Raw genomic sequence first — 19,550 nt, 5'->3', positions numbered from 1 at the left:
TCTTCTTTCTTTCTGATGTGGTCGGGGGAGGTTAAGCAATTCTCACATTCCCTGAAGTTTTTGTAGTCCCTGAAGGAAAATCTCAACAACAACTCTGAAAAGATATCAGTGGCAAGAAAGAAGCAAAATATGTCCAAGTCCAGAGAAATTAACACTATCTCTGAAACATACTGCAAAACTCTGGCAACACATTCTGTCTCCCAAGCCCAGAGTGAATATTACAAGTTACTTCTCTAAAAATCAATTAGAAGTAGCGAATCTCCATGATGCAAACAGAGCTGACTGATGTCAGAAGCAAAAGGATAGAAATAAATAAAGTGCTAAAAGCAATCTGCCTTTCGGGACTGGTTGCAATATTCAACTTGAAATCTTGACAAATCCCAAGAATTGGGATCCCAGTACAACTGGGTCACCTCCCATTGAAAACAGCAGCTGCACAAAGATGAAAAGAATTACTTCATCCTTTAAGCTGGTTCCACAAAAGTCATATGCCAATAAACTTTACATCCCAAACCAAGACAGAGGATATGCTACATTCAGAAATATGGATAGGAAATAAGGTAATCAGAGGTCTGTAAGAAAACAATAGAAACTAGAAGAAGACAATATAAATTTTAACCACACTTGAAGTGCAGTTGCTCCAAAAGTTTCACTAACCTATAGAAAAACTCTAATCTTCTAAAAATAATATATCCAAGGATAATCAGCTTATATAAATGTTTCATTTTTTCAAAATCTATCCAAATTTACAGAATATCAAGAAAACCATAGACGGCTGCAAAAAGATTTTTTGTTGTTGTTTAAAACATATTAAGCTGCATTTCCTACTTTTCAGTCTAAGTGAATTCAGATATCTGACCAAAAAAAGTGGAAATTGGAGAAAAAAAATTTTTTGTAACAAAGTTATATTCAGGGACTAAGTTTAATGAAATGCCATTCATGTTTTGCTTGGGTCTTTTTAAATATAATAAGAAAAAATTCATTTTAAAAATTAACCCATAAAGGAATTAATTATTAAAGTAATTAAATTGAAAAACATAAACTTTTCTGTTCAGAAAAGTTAAATCAGGCTGATCCATAATCATGTTTAATCAATCACTGAACTGAAAAGACCAATTATAAAACTAAAAAGACCATCATGCAATGAGATGAAAAGCTAGGGGATAAAAAAAAGTAAGAAGGAATAAAAAGAATTTTTAATATGAAAAAAGATTAATAGATAATAAGCAGCTTGTTATTCTGCAACAAAATTTTGTGGCATGATTCTTAAACTGGAAGAGAAGTGTAAAGTAGCAATACAGGAATATTTGCAGACAGCACAAAATTTTGATTACTTAGTTCCCCCTCTTGATCTCCAAAGCACTTCAAAGTGAGCCAAGCAATGTATTAAGTAGAGAGTACAGTGACTTGAAAAATTTCAGCATTAGTAAAAACAAAGAAATACACACCACAGAAGCACAGATTAAATATTTATGAGTTACAGACAGCTCTAAATTAACAGATGAAGGATGTTAGTACCAAAATAGGGGACACAAAAATTCACACTATGCCACTGCAGAAAACAGACAAAACTTGGGATCCATAACGAATGCAAATTAATTTATAAAATAATCCCAGATGTCTGTGACTTGGGCTTCCTTGAATGTCAAGCATGTAACATCACTTACAAGATGATGCTGCAGAGTAACAATCAGGAGAACAGCAAGAATAAGTAAGAGTATAGAAGAATGTTGACAAATATTATTTATCTTGGAAAATAGTTAAATCAAATAGAGGTAATATAAAAATTTAAAATATAAAACTGAAATAGTTTATAAGTTTCTACTGCCTTTGCATCATAACACCAGGTGAGAAAATTTATTAAAGCCCAGCACTTTAAAAGTTCTCCAAACAAGAATTTTTTTTCACAGAATAAATAATCAGGACTCTATGGTCTATATGGTCTAAAGCATTGCTAAAACCAATACATCAGCAAAAATATACTATGCTATACATTTCTGCAAGCATATCCAGAATCCTAGTAATCAGCGTTATTAGCTGGAATACAAAGTCTCCTTTCCTGCCAGTCTCTAATTACTAAAAATCACAGTAGGCTTCCCAGGATAGCAGATCTGCCTACTGCAGCTTCCTCCTGCTGAAGATGACAACTTTCAGAAGATGCATATTCAACTAAAAGCACTTGATTAAGCACCTACATTTTAGGTGCCCTGGATGACAAAGCTGCTATTGTAGCTAAGGGAGAGTCGGGTAATAAATCACTGGAGTCTAAACTGAACTGAGCAATTACAGAAATTGCTTTAAAGACCTATTTATTTTATTTTAGACACCTAAATTTAGGGGCCTATAAACCCATCATCAAGTCCCACCCAGAAGTTAGGACAAGCTGAATCCCCATCCTGAGTATCACATTGTTTGTTAACTCTCATATTCCTGGAGGGAACCTTCCAGAATGACAGTGAAATTATTTCCTCTGTCACTCTTAGATGCAATTAGATTAAGCCAGCTATACAAAGTAGTGCCTCAAAACTAGTATTTTACGATATTATTATTTTCCATCACATTTGCATCAAAAAACCCATAACTGAATTAAGAGTTGCAAATAAAAGTTTGGATGGATTAAAATACAGGTGCTGCCACATGAAGCCTGTGCATTTAACATGAGACTCTAACACAGATTTAGAGTACCCAGAGTATTTTATACAACCATGTGGCTCAGCTACTGAGGGGCAGCATGCTTAACATCTACAGATTTTTTTCCCCAGCAAAGTACATCAGTTCTTCAGCATCAAAAGCAAGGCAAAGGTAGAAACTTAGGCCCAAATTTCAGCTAAGATAATTTCCTTTTAAATTACAATCCATAGTCACCTTTGTTGCCTTGAGGAACTTTATTGTCTGAATATGCCTGTTCAATAATCCTTTTAGCATTTTAAAATCTCATCCCTTATACCTGTTAGAACAAAAGCACACCACCACTGCTCCACAAGCCCACACTTACACACCAGAGAACATTCCTCAGCCCCATTTGGTCTCGAATCTCATTTTGAGAACAATAAAGAGGGTTTTTCTAAATGCACTCAAGGTGCCAACAAGCCAAATTCCATCCCTGCAAACCAAAATGCAGAAGGAATTACAGCTCTCAGCAGAATTGGTCACTGCCCCATCTGCTTCTGTTCAATAAGGGTGGCAGACTGATTCATGCCAGGAGCCTCCCCAGAGGGGCAACATGCTGAGCAACTACACTCCTCTGGCTGTGCTGAGACAACACCAACCAGCCCCCGAGGCAGAAGCAGAGTTCTGGGGAAAAACACATTCTGCAGAGTGCCAAATATCACTGTGAGGACTCAGCACTCACCCATGCCACTGAACTGGCCATGGGCTGAGCAAAATCCTCCCTGGGTTTCTGATGAGGCTGATGGAGAGGGTGATCCAAATTTCTCACTGGATGCTGGAACCTCTTCACCCTCTTCCCATAGACCTGGGACACTGGTACCTAACAAGGCCGTAAGAAGAATCCAGCCTTGAATGTCTTATGTAAAGGTTCGGAAGTCAAGGGACACCCTTCCTTCTAGGTTACCTATTAACCTCTAGGTAAGGATGCTCAGAACTACAAAATACCTATAAACTCTTAAAAAAGCAAGGTTGTACACTAGAAACTTATTGCAGGAAGTGAGTTGATCATTCACTGAATGGTAATATCGTAAGCAGTAAGAAAAATAATGAAACAAATGAGCTGATTAAAGTTTATCAGCTCTGTATTTTAATTAGCAGATATTATGTACCTCAAATTTCCCTTTAACCTCAACTTGTTTGCAGAGAGATAGCAAAAGTAATTCTGGTGAACAAACACTGGTATTTAGTTACATAAAATATTCTGCAAGCTTCTGCATTACAAATAAACTCAGCCTTAAATCTGTGTGTTATGACTAATTTTAGGACTTGAGTTTTATCCAAAAAAAGAGCATGGAAAAACTTGACACACACCTCTGCCTTCAAACAGACAAACTAGACAAGGCAAAAGAAGGCAAAACAGTAATTTCTACAAGCTGGAGGTGGGAAATTGAGGGGAGAGGGGGGAAACTCAGTGAAATGACAAAATCTTTTTTAAACAAAAATTTAAAATCTTTTTTCTAATATAAATTTGTAAAGGTGTGTTTTCCTGGAAAATCTGTCCCTTGTTGTATATTCCACCTACATCAGTTTGTGTTAAAAATATTATCTACTGGGACAAAGAAACAAGAGTGCATTAACTAGAGAATGCTAATGCTCATGATTTAATTTTTGGGTTTTTTTTAACATATAGAATGCTAACAAATCCCTTAGAACATAAATAAAAAGACCCATAATTTTAAGAAAGGCAGAATTACCTTTTTAAATTCCTTTAATAAAAGGAATTTTAAAATTCCTTTTATTTTAAGGAAGAAAATAGAAAGGCAAAAAAGTTTTTATTTATAAGGAGTATTGCTGGATAGCTAACCACCCACTCCACCCCCAGCCCCTGAGTCCAGCCCAGTGCAGGCGAGGTCAGAGATGTCTCACTCACAGAGCTGAGTTGCTGGGAGACTGGGTTAGGCAAACACAAAGAAAGAAGCCAAAAGATTAAGCAAGATGACGACTATTACCATATTTCACAGTCAAATCAGACAGCTCTTCAATCCAGGAGAGCCTTTCATCCAAATAATTTTTCAAAATTCATTTGAGGACTCCTTAGAGAAAACACTGTTTGCCTTAAAGTTCCCAGGACATGAAAATAAACAGTGTCTCCGAAGCTGTTAAAGCTGTAGCCAGAGATTTCTTTTTTCACTACTGTCTTCCCCAAAAGTCATGATACTAGAAGGAAAACATGCTTTTGGTGAAGAATGAGATGCTGAATGGGCCTAATAGATTACAAAGGATACCAAAACACCAAGTAAAAAGCCCAAGCATCCCACTTTTCTGAAGAAGTAGAACTTTTAGGCAACAGAAAGAACCTTTCCAAAAGACAGGCTAGTACCTTACACAGCCACCACCTCACCTGAGACCTTCTGTCAAAGTAGTCTTTTTAACTGCATTCTTAGTCAGTAAAGCAGCTTAGACTGACACAACACACGGGGCTGTCAAGGCCAACATGAGCATGTCTTTGACGTGCTCTGACTGCTTCAGCAGCTGCCTGGGAGATCCCACATCAAGAAGAAACTATGAACCTCTCATGAGGCTTGCATTTGCTTTCGAGAATAAAAATCAAGACTGGTAATATGAACTAATACGGGTCACCTGGGGAATTAAAAATGTCAGGAAAATTAAAAATTAACCTTTTAATAGAGACATGTAGTTAAGGAAAATGAAGCCATTACAGTCAGTGGGACATCTCAAAATATCCTTCAAAAGGACAACTTCACCAATGGTATTCCTCATAAGTAGCTCACGTTCAAAATCTTTTTCTCCAGAGGTTAAGAATCAGCAGAGGAATTGTGTCAGACATTAGCACTTAGTTCTAACAGACAGTTGAACAATAAATGAAGAATCATTTGTGTAAATAATACCTGTGAACTTACAGAAATAGGGATTTATCAATACTATATGTTCTTATATAGTAAGATACTCTATGTTCTTATATAGTATTGTTCTTATAGCAGTATCAGAATCAAGGTGAGACTGTAGGGACAGCTTTTCCATGTGACAGAAACATATAAGGCTATGATTGGCAATAAAAAAAATAAAATACATTTCAATATAGGAAGAAAACAAAAATGTTAAGAAAATTAAAACAAAAACACAATTACATTTGATTTAATTCAGCATGTCACCTCTAAGAGAAATTATAGCACAAGCCCATAATAAGCACTAAGTACTGAATCTTGTATGTTTAAGGCCTTCTATTATCATCTTTTGAAACAGTCATCTCACATTTCTGCTCACTGAAATAAAATGCTCTATAGCTGACGTGATATTGTTCTCATACCTTAAACCATTTCCAAAAAAAGAAATTTTATTTCCGAACAGAGGAAAATAAGCAATTGAGAGGATCCTCAATTTTCTTAGCAACAGTCTATCCACAGCTTTCAAAAACAGTGTTAAAAATGTTCCATACCGTGAAGCTGTTGTTGACATTTTTTGTGCTTGATTCAGCTACACTGGCATCTGACAGGTCAACTTCATCAAATATTAGAGACTGTGAAGGGAAAAAACATAGAAGCATTAAATTAAGTCTGAGTACATTTTCAGCTATGCTTACAAAATGTGCTTTAATTTTATTGCGTCTATTCAAATTAGAAAATAAAAATAGAAAATAAAAGTAGTGAAAAAAATAAACACACTGAGGATGCGACAAAATTTCATAACTGGCCCTAAACACAGTCCTACTTGCTATTCTAAATGGTACATGAGAGCATAAAAAAAGGGCTCAGTAATTATATTGCTTTAAAATCTCTTTTAAAAGAAGGGGGGTTTCTTACATAGATGATGCTTTAGAGTATCTACTGTGCCGCATAAACGTGGTGTCAGAGGAAAGAGATTCCCACACAGTAAAATGCATTTAGTTTTAGGATGGAACCCTAAAGTCATGTAGGAAGCTATGATATAGTATCCATATGAGAAGATGCATCTCAAAGTGCTGAACTGATCCCCTTCACTCCTTTGCCTGATGTTCAAACAAGAGAAATTTATGTCTACCCTAAACACTCCAGCCTCTAGCAAAGAATCAATTAGGTTCTATTATGCTCATGATGGGTTTTGTAGCACAGAAGAGCAGACCAACAAAAATATCTATTTTTTAGGCCCTAGCATGTTTTTCCTCTTCCATGCCACAGGGAGGAGAATCAATATTGGGGGAATTTCAGCATGTCAGGATTCAGCATGCCTTTGAGTACTGGCACAACTGCCTACTTGTAAGACCTTCTTTTCTCATCTTCATCACAGAATCACAGAATCGCAGAATGGTTTTAGTTGGAAGGGACCTTAAAGATCAAACCCCCTGCCATGGTCCAGGTTGCTCAAAGTCCCATTCAGCCTGGCCTTGAACACTTCCAGGGACGGGGCATCCACAGCTTCTCTGAGCAGCCTGAGCCAATGTCTCACCACCCCAACAGTAAAAAGCATCTTCCTACCCAATATCCACATATGGATATTATGGATCCCCTTTCAGTTTAAAGTCATTCCCCCTTGTCCTATGACCACACGTCCTTGTAAAAAGCTCCTCTCCAGCTCCCTTGTGCCCCTCCTAGGTACTAGAAGGCTGCTACAAGGCCCCACATCTGTCAGCCTGTCTTCATAAGAGAGGTGCTCCAGCCTTCTGCTCATCTTTGGGTCTCTCCTCTGGACACGCTACAACAGTTCCATGGTTCCCAAGGTAGAAGGGCACAGACCTCTTGGAGTGAGACCAACAGAGACCCAAAATATTCCATATTCTTCATCTAACATGGCAGGCTCACATTTTCAAAATATCTCAGCATTGTACTGTGATTTGAGGTTGCCCTTCTCAGAGCTCTTATCTGCCATGCTTATGTTTTATATAAACTGCTCGTGGTCTCACCAATTGCTGAGAGGTTTGCCAACAGAGGTCCTGCAGTGCTCGGCTCCCTGAAGCAATGGTGCTTTCCTTGACTCATTATAGCCACACAACAGTGCACCATGCAGCTGCAGTCCTACAGTCCCACAAGGAGAAATCTCTGCGCCTTCACTAAGAGTTTTGTGGAGAAAACAAGGCCACAGAAGATGATGGAGACCTGAAGAACCTCACCTACAGCTCCTATGAGATGCTGCAACCCCACAGGGTAAAGAAGAGTAACATCCACAGCTATAAAACAGCACAATCTGAGTCAGCCAAAATGCTCTTGGCCCCAGCCTTGGGAGGGAGGAAGGAAATGCCTTTCAAAGAGAAGATAAGTATTCCCTTCTGCCCACCCCCAAGTGTCCCACCAAAAAAATTCAATAGATGGGAAACAGCTTTTTCCCTTATATATCAGTTTTGGCAGAAAATCAGCGTATCTTGATTTCACATAACTATTTCTATGGGCATCAGAGCAGAAGAGTTTTAATTGAATGCAGCCTTAGTGATAACTTTTAAGCATTATCCAGTTATTACTTTTTTTGACTGTCTGAGAGCCACAGAAAAGCCGACAACCCCTTAAAATGACTTTATTATTTATCTGAATAGACAAAAAGGTTAAAATAACTGTGATAAACTCCATATGAAAAAAATCAAGAGAAATTACCAATCTTTCTTTAAGCTAATTTAAATTACATCCTATATACAGCAGTTTTTACATAATACAACTGTGAACAAATCATTAAATAATTATTATTAAATGTATTAAACTTATAAAACTAAACAAAACTGAAGTCACAAGTAAAAGGCATTAGACACTAATAGCACAGAATTACCTTTGAATCCTTAGCATAGTAAAGGGTACGACCTCGAAGTTTGAAATAACGCTTTTTCCACCTCTGAAAAGAGCTGGTTTGCTTCAGTAGTAATCCTTCTTTTATACTTGTCTGAAAAATATTAAAATATAGAAACATGTAGAAACAGCTGCACATATCAATTAAAGTTACACTTTTAAAAATTTATGTTATACCTCAATATAACTGTAAATTGAAAAGTTATTTATTCGCATTAAATAGAGACTAATTCTTTGGACTACCAGATTTTGCATTGCTACTTTTTAAAGAATGACAATGTTGGCAAAATGCTAATTTTACATGTAAACTGCAAATAATTCAATTGTCTGGATAGCTGCAAAGCCTATTTATATTAAACCGAACAACAACTGATGGTGGCACAACGTGGGAAAAAAAATACTTAAACCATCAACAGAAGGTAATTTCCAGTTCCAAAATTGATTAGGTTGAGGAGAAAAACAATTTCCACACAGATACTAATTCAACAGGGTACTTAAATGTATCTGATTCAAACACAAGAATTACTTTAAAATAAGGGGGAATAATCCAGTTTGATGCATGTCACGCAAGACTTTGAGTCTGCTGCTGAACTGAAGCCTTCAGCATGAAATCAGCTAACCATTAGAGATAATTATTATCTAGAAAGTGTGAGAACAGTAACAGATAAGGATATTTTTACCATTCAAATCCTTTTAGGCAAAATATGACTCACTGATCCAAACCTTTCCACTGCATGCTGAATCCTGTCTATATAACTCCCATTTTTTGAAATGAGTAAGAGGTAAACTAGTATATTTTAAAGGTGCATGCTGTTTGCACCAGTGTGTATGGGATTCATCCAATTAGAGAAATTCTCCACTTAATCAGACAAAACGACATGAACACTGAATAATAATTGCACGAATCTCAAATTTTCTTCAGTGGTGAGGCACACAAGAGGTAGGAGAAAAAGCGAGTATGTCTGGATATTATATTGCAAAATTATTACTATTTCTAAATTACTTCCCATTAGTAACATAATAACGTGATAAGAATCTTATAATACAATTTCTAGATAATGTGGGACAAACATTATTTGAAGTTATTCTAGAGCTTCTGGAAAATTAATCAAGACCAGACCTAAAGTTTATAAACATCTTCTATTATCAGATGTGAAATTCTCTTGAACTTTAATGCAAGTAATAAAAACACAGAAAAAGCAGAAAGCACTTTACAGTTCCTACCATTTCCTCGAAATGAGAACCATTGCTGTTATGTACAGAGATCTCACCCTTCATTTAGATAGTCCTAACGTCACAAACCAAAAATGCGGTCCAACGATCACAAAGCAATTGAATTAATGCTCTCAGAAAAGCAACCTTCTCCAATCAAACGTTGTAGTTGAAAGTTTAGATTTGTCAAAGTTTGCTTCACATGCCAACAGCCTGGATGAGTGGATTCAGTCTCAGCCCTCCAGTTCTAGCAAAGGGATAGCAATTTCCACTGGAAAGGGTCTGCTCACCACACACTATTTTAAGACACTTTGCAATTTTCTGATCAGACCCCAAGATAGGATAGCTTTCCACGATATAAATAGATTTAATCTGTTAGCAAATATAAGCACTTCTTCAAAGCTGTCTGTTGTAGTCATGCAGCACCTGCGCTTCATATCACGCTCTGAGATTTTGGAAGCTCATCACAAGGACGGGAGCAGATGACTTATGTGTTTCTCAAAGGTCAGAGGATGTTAAGATTAGAGAACTTCCAAGGTACTCCACATTAATGACAGGCACTGACTAATTGGGAAAATTTCCAAAATGGAAGGAAATCCACACTTCCTAAAGAGCGCTAGTTTTACTAGGAGACACAGAACATACATTATGCTTAATACTTTTGGGACTTTTAAACTGTGTTAAAAAAACATAGCAAAATTTGAGATGTATTACTCACTAAAGAATTAGTTAACTCTATCTTGTCATTTTTATCCCTACTAAACCATTGTCTCCTATTTCTACTTACTCCTTAAACACCAATAACTAATAACAAACCTTCAAGATTAAATTTATTTTGCAAGTCAGCCATTTGAAATTAGCTTCCAAAAGCTGGCAGTAAATAACCTTGCAAGGTCTACATAATTTATTTTTGCATACAATTTTTTAAAAAATCTGTAAACATTTACCCAAGAAGTAGAAGTACTTAATGAAGTACACACATGAAATTTACATTTTACCACAAAAACTATATTGAGCTGAGGTCTGACCATCTTAAATAGAAAAATTCATGGCTGCAGGCATCAAAACTGAGCACAAAGCTTTAGCCCAATACCCTTAATTAACTTTATTTAGACTCTAAAATGTTTAAAATTCCATCTGCCAATGAGTCATTAAGTAATCTGCTAATAATGCTTTCCTGAGTCTATACCAAGTAAGAGCATTTCCAGTAATTTCAGATTGGAAGGGACCTCCCAGGTTGTTGAATTCGGGTCCTCATTATTTCCTATGCACAGGTCATGTTAAGTTTTTCAAAAGCAATGATCAGGCTATAATTACACCTTAAGAAAGTAGTTCTTTTTCTTCTCCCCATGGCAATTAGGACAGTGGTCCAAGATCTCACTGTTCTAAGAAGCCTTTTTTTAATTAATCCCAGCTGGACATTAAATCTGAAGCATAAGCAATAATCATTCCAATTACATTAACTTCTTTCCTACTGTAATTTAGGAGAAACAAGAAGTACAGGTCCCACAATCCCACACTACTTCTCCCTTTTACAGAACTAGATCCCATCAGCTTGCCAAAACCTCTGAACTTCCCCATCCTGTATCTCATGTCATCTAGTAATACAATGTCCCTCTAGAAGTATAGGACTATAATTAGAACAGAATATAATACCTAACAATCTTTACTATTTTAGCCATTAGTAAAGAAAATTATTGACAATATTACAATTACAACATAACAGTGTTCCCACTGTGGCATATCTTCCAGAAGAAATCTAATTATAAAAATCACAGCTGTTTTTCGCAAAATTAAGGAATACATATGTCCAATTATCCAAGAATGTCAAATGCAACTCTGCATCTCCAAAATCTCCAAAACAATGACAAAAAGCAAATTGTATTTGTGGGTATTCAGGTCACTAAAAATGAGGAACATCCTGTTTTGTATCAGCAGACTTTTAAATGTCCAGTATATAGCACCTGAAAAGGCGAACCAACAGTTTTTATTTAAAAGAAAACCAACCACATTGCCTTACTCCTCACTCACTCATGTTTGTAACACCCCACATTTCTGCAAAGGTAAATATTTTACTTCCACTTCCGCCAGAAAGACAGAAAGAAAGGAGAAAATATTCTGAATTTAGAAAATAATAAACTAATTGTGGACACCCATTATTGACAACTACAAACAAAACCACTAAATGATTAAAGTCTACCCTCTACTTCTTTTCAGGTAAATAAGTGGACATGCTGTTCAAAATGTGTCAGGAGAGTGAATGAGAGAACATGAGGAAATTTCTGAAAGTGAGGAGGATGAAAATGAGAACATGAAAGGCCATAGAACAGGGCAGTGAGATGCAAACAGGAAATTAGGAGTGTGAAGAAGAATTTTGAGATAACCTTGCAACAGATGCTCATGCTGAGACTAAAATGTTCATAAAACTTTGAAAGATGAAACACAGCTAGCAGGTTGGCAGGATCATTTTCCAACAGAAGTGTGAAAAGGATACCCAAGGATAAAAAGGCCACAGGAAAGAAGCTCACCAAATCCTCAGCATCTGTCTTTACCAATGAAGGTGATGAGGTGGTATGTCACACACCATGTTCTCCAAATATTAGAACAGCTGCATCGATGTGGAGGGCACGTAGGGAAGTACAAGACCAGAAAAATCTCTAAGTCATGTGGGCCAGGGGCATTGACCTGGGAGCCTCGAAGGTCCCAAGAGGGCCACTGATACTAACATTCACTCCTGGCAGGACAGTAGAGTCCATACAAAAGAATATTGCTGAGCACATACATATCCAATTGGAAACAGTCAACAGAGCTTTTGTGAAGGAAAATACTGCCCTGCTACCTACCATGTGTTTAGGAGGTGTAGAGGAAAGCAAGTAGGTAAATTAGGACCACGTAGACCTGGATTTTTAGAAAGCCTTCGACAAGGCTTCCCACCAAAGAATATGGAAGAAATATTATTAGAGCCAAAAATTGGGAAAAGGGGCAGGATGTGAACTGAAAGCTGTTTCAAGGAAAAAGCTAAACCTCATTAAATTCTCACATCAACTTTGAGTAAAGAAGAGATCTGTGAGTCACAGTTCACAGTTCTGTAAGCTAAACCACAGCCAGAAATGCCATGCAATTTTGCCTATCACTAAGAAAAGCAACAAACCCAAGACAGAATATAATTTTGCTGCTCTATAACACTGTTGTGTCAGACAGTTCTGCTCTCTCTAACTCATGAAATGGGGTTAAGAGAAGGTACAGAGAAGGACAACACAAATGATTCACAGAACAGTAGCTGCCCCACAAGAGACTGAAGAGCAGAAGACCAAGGGGGTGATACAAAGAATGTTTTAAAAAGCATTAAGGAAAAGTAAGGTGACCGCAGAACTATAGATCACCAAAGCCCACAACATTATAACAAGGAGGAATGTGACAAAACTACATTGAGATCAGCTTAGCAAAGATAAAAAGTAGCACATCTTTACATAGCAGGTAGTGATTTTATGAAGCTGTCACATGAGATTGTACAGGCAGACAGCATCAGAAGCACAAAAAAGAAGAGAATAGACAAATTCTAGGACAGTGTAGCTGTAAGTGGTCCCTTTAATTTGCCATGAGGAAGTACCATGGGAATGCACAGCCACCACACTCACATGCTGCTCCTGAACTGCCTTTTCTATTCCACTGTGGAAAGCGGATCATTGTGCAGCCAAGAAAAAATGTCACAGGTTGCGTTTCTACTGCTATGTAGACAGCATCTCTTTTGCTTTCAAGTCTGATGTTTGTATTTGCAACCGGGCCTAGGCCTTCATTCACCATAACAATGAGTACTTGGATTCTTGACAGACAGGCAATTAAAGGAAAAAAAAAAAAAAAGAGAAAGAGATAAAATGATGATACTCTTTGATATTAACTCTCTGCTGTTATACTTCCTATTCCTATGACTTTGCCAAGTTGAGTACCAGGATAAAACCAACCCCCTTCTTTTCAGTATTGGAACATTTTTACCACCTGCACAGGTAAGGCTTTAGGCAGACAGTGCCTTCATTACTTTACAAGGTAAAATTCTCATAGCTCATAGTAACTCAGAGCCCCTTAAAATATTCCATGTGTTCAGTGGATTGAAAATTATTTTTATTATTAAAAATCTGGCAATCAAACACTTGATTTATATTAAAATTATGACTCGGGAACTCCAAGCCTGTGATTTTCCTGACAATCTCTGTACAGCAGCTTCCATTACTGTCACTTAGGCTGGCAGGTTTTTCATTAGTTATGTCAAAATAAAAATAGATTTTATCTACCAAGAATAAAAACTTCATCAGCAGCTTACTGCAAGGTTACATTTTATTGCAGATTCCTATTCACAGTGAAAAAAGCCTAACATTCGAAAATTAAAACCAAACAATGAATCTATGAATTTATACAGCTAAAAAGCATCAAAATAAATTTGAAAATCAGTATGCTTATGAACTAACATTGTTTTAATATCAAGAAAATCTTAATAAAACAAGTACCACCAAGAACTGGTAGCTCAGTGGAGCAAATGGAGCTGTACCATGGGGTGCCTAAAGCACAACACCTGCCTCAGCTGAGATGCCCCAGGCTGTTGCTGCTCATCCTCCAGGTTACACCAGTGACAGAAATCACAAAATGCAGCAAGTTGCACGTGCTCAGCCTGTCACTGTTGATGACAGTTAACCCTGTCCTATAAAGGAAAAAACCAGACCAGCTAGCTGTGAGAAAACAGCTTTCCAAAATCTCAGAATGAAAGCCAGCCACACACCCCACCAAAACCACTAACTTGTGATTAAGCACCACCATTTCTGTGTAACAATAAATACTGTTTCTTCAAAGTTATTCTTATACTCCATATTTTGGGGTCATTTATGTGGATGGATTCTAGCCTATGTAAAACTCCAATACAAATAAATGCCATTATACAGCTGTGCAGTGTCCTTCTTCCTCAACCTTCTTTTCCCTTCATGATCCCTTCCAGCCTATGCTAAGGAAATAGATTTTTGCACTACTATTGTTAAAATAAATAATAATTTTAAATGGCTTTCAACTTCCTCTAATTGGAACACATGGTAATGCAATAAGACATGAAGTAAATATGACATTACAGAGAAATTGCCATAATAAAAATATCTTAGTAGCAATGTGAAATGCAAATAGCAGACTAATTTAAAAATAGAGGTTGTAGCACGTAACAAATATGAGTAAGATACTGACATATTAGGATAAAACATTACACTTGGAATTTAAAAAAAATAAAAAAGAAACAAATACCCTATTGTAGATATTAAGTTGATACTAGATTGAGAATGGAGAAGAAACTTTATCTGCAGCTCAAGTATTTAAACTCCTAATTTCAACTCATGTACAGCATGTTGCTGTCACTCTCTGTTCTCATTAATCAGGGCATGAAACAGCTGCAATCCACTGAAAAAGGATAAAACACTTCATAGGACTGCAACTTGGTGCCAAAGATTTAAGAGTTTTGGTGTTGAAACACAACTCAGTTAACTTTGAGCAGTATTTCACAGCTACCATTTGGAGCTTCAGTAGTTGTTCCTTTTAAATTGCACATGCTCTGAGCAGAGAGATTTAAACCAACTAAGTCTAACTAGTTTTGAGACAGAAGAATTTATATTGTACATATTTTAGGAATAAAAAATATAAAAAATAAAACTCAAAGAGTCAAAGCATTCAGCTGAAGATATTTTCTTTCCTGACAGAATAATCTAGACTCTCTCTCAACTGCAGAGGTGGCATTTCATTCTAATCAAAAATCTTCATAAATGGCTTTTTTAAAGATTGGGACTACAGAAGTAATAAAAGTGAAACTATAAAGTCATTAACAATTCCTATTCTTACAGATGAGAATTATAGGAAAGAATGTTGAATAACACAGACTTGTAAACAGAGCTGCAGGACAAAAACCTGCATTTTGAGACATGATGTAGCACAGAACTTTCTAATTACTTGTTCTCTAATTCTGGTAGTTAGGTTCAGGTACAATATATTTACAATTAAGGAGCACGGCTGTTGCAGAAACACAGAACAGTTGAGGTTGGAGAGGATCTTTGGAAATCTGTATAGTCCAGCCCACCTCACAAAGCAGTCACCTGGAGCAGTTCACCCAAGGATATGTATGTATCTCCATGCATGTATCTGAGTCTCTTCAAGGACAGAGATTCCACAACTTTCCCAGGCAAATGCTTAACCGGTCTTAGTGTTCAATTAAGTGTCCCTCAAAAGAGGGAGGGTAAAAATAAATGTCAAAAATAGGTTTTTTCTTCTGTTTAAATGTTGTTGTTTCTGTATTTCAATCTGTGCGCATTGCCTCGTATCCTGCCACTGGGTACCACTGAGCCTGACTGTTTTCCTTACACTCCTCAGATATTTGTATTTATTCATTTGATCCCTTTCAGCCTTCTCTTCTTCAAGATAAGTGGTCACAGATCTCTTGTCATATCAAAGATGCTCCAGCCTCTTAACCATTGTTGTGGCCTGCCACTGGACTCTCTCCAGCATGGCCATGTCTGACCTGCACTGAGCAGCCCAGAACTGGGCACAGCACTCTGGATGTGTTCTCACCAGGGACAAGTACAAGATCATCTTCCTTGACCTGCTGGCAATTCTCCCAAACACAGCCTAGCATCCTGCTGGTCTTCATTGTCCCATGACCCTCCTCTGCCACTCTGCTTTCCAATCAGTGAGCCCCTAGCCTGTCCACTGCTACAGTGGGATACGATTCATCCTCCTCATATGTAAGACATTGCCTCTGTTGAACTTCGTGGGGTTTCTGTTGGCCCATTCCTGCAGCCTGTCCCTCTCTGAATAGGAGCACAGCCATCCGGCACATCAAACATTTCTCCTCATTTTGTATTGTCCACACACTCTGCAGATACACCCTGCATTATCATCCAGGCCTTAATGGAGAAGTTGCACAGCACTGACCCCAGTAACAGCCTAAGGGGTAAACCAGTAGTGACTGATCTCTAAATGGACTTTGTGCCACTAATCACCACACATTTGCTCCATCACCTTCCAAGGAATAGAGATGGCGCAGCTAGTCTGTACTTCCCCAGATCCTCCTTCTTCCTTTTCTTGAGTATGAGTGACATTTGCTTTTTTCCAGTGCTCAGGAACTTCCCTTAGAGGCTACGAGCTTGGAAAGGTAATGGAGAATGGCCTTGCAATGTCCTCAAGCAGCTCCCTCAGCACTGAGCTGTGTATCCCAGAAGGACCACTGGACTTGTGTTCATGCAGTTTAAGTGTTTCCAAACTTGATGTTCCTTCCCCTTCCACCACTTTCCAACTGGTCATGGGCACCTGGGATTACAGAGGGCAGCTGTGAACAGTAAAGACCAAGGTAAAGTAGGCATTGAGTAACTTGGCTTCTTTCATATCTTTGTTACCTGGTCCCATGCCTCCTTTAGCAGCAGTCATGAGTTTGCCTCACTCTTCCTCCTTCTCCTGATGTGCGAGTAGAAGACCTGCTTGTTGGCCTTCACATCCCTTGCTAGACTCTAGTGCAGATGGGCTTTGGCATTCCTAATCCCACCCATGTATGACTGCTTCTCTTTCCTTCTGGATCACTTGTCATTGCTTCCAGTTTTTGTACACTTCCTTTTAATGTAAGTTTTTTCATAAGTGTCCTGTTCACCCATGCAGTACATGGCTCTTAGTACTGGGATTATGACAAACTCATTCTCTCTGTCTTTAATTTCTGGCAGTTCTAAATGTGAAAGCCCTTGGAGCAAAACTGCACCTTTTTTCTAAGGCTTCTTTTCCTAGCATTTCTTACAAATATTACTGAGGAACCTACATCTTGCACAATTTTTTCCCAATGCAGATTTTCTTCTATGAAAATCTACGAGTTCTAGACAATGTCTGGAGGCCAAATTGGCACCAGAAATTCCAGTCCCAGTTGCTGTATTTTAATTATTTCGGAGTTATTAAATTTAGTAGGTGAGTATTTTATAGCTTGGTATATTCTGGAGAAAATTAAAGTTCGTGATTTAGTACTGAGTAAGTGCCAAACAGATCTGAAGTTTACTTCCAGGCCACTAACAGCCTTCTGTAACCAGAGACATCATGCTGGTACATTCATTTGTTTATGCAGCTACATATAAATATTACACGTGTACCTACTGAACCATTATAAATTTAGGAAACAGCTTATTACCTGTGCTGATGAGTTTCAGTCATTAAAGAGAGCTTATGAAAGAGGGATCTTTTACAAGGGCATGTAGTGTCAGGACACGGCAGACAAAGGGAATGAAAATGAAACAGGGTAGATTTAGATTAGATACAAGGAAGAAATTCTTTACTGCGAGGGTCCTGAGACACTGGAACAGGTTGCCAAAAGAAGTTGTAGATTCCAATCCCTGGCAGTGTTCAAGGCCAGGCTGGATGGGGCTTTGAGCAACCTGGTCTAGTGAAAGGTGTCCCTGCCCATGGCAGGGGGGTTGGAACCAGGAGACTTTAAGGTTCCTTTGAATACACCCCACCATTCCATGATTCCATGCAACAGGAATTAGAGAGCGCAGAAGTGACACAGGTGGACACAGCATCTCATAAGCCTGCATTCACTGTTTCTGTAAAAATAATCTTCACATGTTCAGTCTCCAACCATAGAATCCCTAGACAGAATAAGGGGGAGGGGTCTAAAATCTGAGTTTTCACATGATCTGTCATTACAAAAAACCACATCACCCTTCTTGTCTATCCTTGAACTATTCCCAGAAGACCTTTTCCTAAGATGATCATAAAGCCCTCGGTTACAGCAATTCTTTACCACTAAAACTGATTCCCTTGTGTAAACTTTTCTTGTTGCCCTTTAAACTCATAAAGTGCTTTGGTAGGACAATGATGCAGATGTAAAACATCACCAAAATAACTCAAAGGTTGTTACTAACTTCCAGTACTTTTTAATGACAAAACACTCGACAGGACAACGGTTACAGTTCTTTACTTGGTGCACTCCAACTTTCTTTTGTTAAATCACACTAACTTTTCAGCAGGAGAAAATAATACGAACACACGGCTTTTAAATGAGTAATAAGGTTATTACTTTTTGACCAAAGTAATTCACAATCAACCCATCAATGCCCAAATCAAATTTATATCTACAAGTATTTTTAAACAGAACAAAGATGGAAAATTGTTTTCCACAGTGGATATATGTTATGGAAGTCTTCTATCCTATTATGTACTAAGATTAAGCTTAATATACAGCTCTAGAGGTAAACATGATTATGCTCTGAAACTTCTCAGTGAAGTTTCTCACACCATCTTCAACAGCATTTATAAGTGAGAAGGTCTACTCTCCTCTGATATGCAGATCAAGTGTCCTATTTATTATAAATGTGAAAGGCATGGAAAATATTTTTTTAAAATACATATGGTTAATCAGATTTCCTCTAAGATTTTCTCATCATGTTTCTTTGGTATCTATTCTTCTTAAAATACTTTCATCCTCATAATTGCTTACTTGTGTTTAATACAGGTACAAAAAAGTTCTGATTCATCCCATTTCTAAGCATTAAGTCTTAAGGGACATCTGGGATTGCTATCATTTCCCTTCAACAAGAGCTGAAGGGCTTTGCAAGATACACCCTAGAAATTTTTTTTCTCCTATGCTGTTACAGTCATGGAAGGGAGGGTGCAGCCACTGTGAAGTGTTTCAGGTCAAGCAGCCAATAGTGAAGTCTGAGCTGTGACAATACCCTTAGATGCTGCAATGACTGATGCACAGCATGCATGCCTTGGGACCAGTAATTTGGAGCAGAAAGGCAGGCCAGGTCTCCTGAGCACTAAACCCACCAAAACTTCTGAGCCAGAGCATCCCATTATCTTTGCACTGGAGGTTGAGATACATTAGAACTTTCTCCACATGCAGAGAAAGCCAAAGAAAACCAGATAAAAAAATAATCAAAAATACATTAATCAGATGGAAGCTGTATG

General features: G+C 37.6%; 1 protein-coding gene across 1 annotated transcript in view; it reads right to left on the bottom strand.

Moving 5' to 3' along the window:
- Positions 1 to 19,550, bottom strand: part of DGKH (diacylglycerol kinase eta) — a 156,888-nt gene that overhangs the window by 67,583 nt on the left and 69,755 nt on the right. The window contains exons 3-4 of the mRNA XM_064714207.1: positions 8,359 to 8,469; positions 6,068 to 6,148 (exon numbers count right to left, since the gene is read on the bottom strand). Coding sequence (XP_064570277.1) covers positions 6,068 to 6,148; positions 8,359 to 8,469 — 192 coding nt within the window. The remainder of the gene's footprint in view (positions 1 to 6,067; positions 6,149 to 8,358; positions 8,470 to 19,550) is intronic.

The sequence above is a fragment of the Zonotrichia leucophrys genome, chromosome 1, assembly GCF_028769735.1.
Source record: "Zonotrichia leucophrys gambelii isolate GWCS_2022_RI chromosome 1, RI_Zleu_2.0, whole genome shotgun sequence".
Lineage (NCBI taxonomy): Eukaryota > Metazoa > Chordata > Aves > Passeriformes > Passerellidae > Zonotrichia > Zonotrichia leucophrys.
Note: the sequence above shows the minus strand (reverse complement) of the source record. Positions and strands in the feature narration are given on the sequence as shown.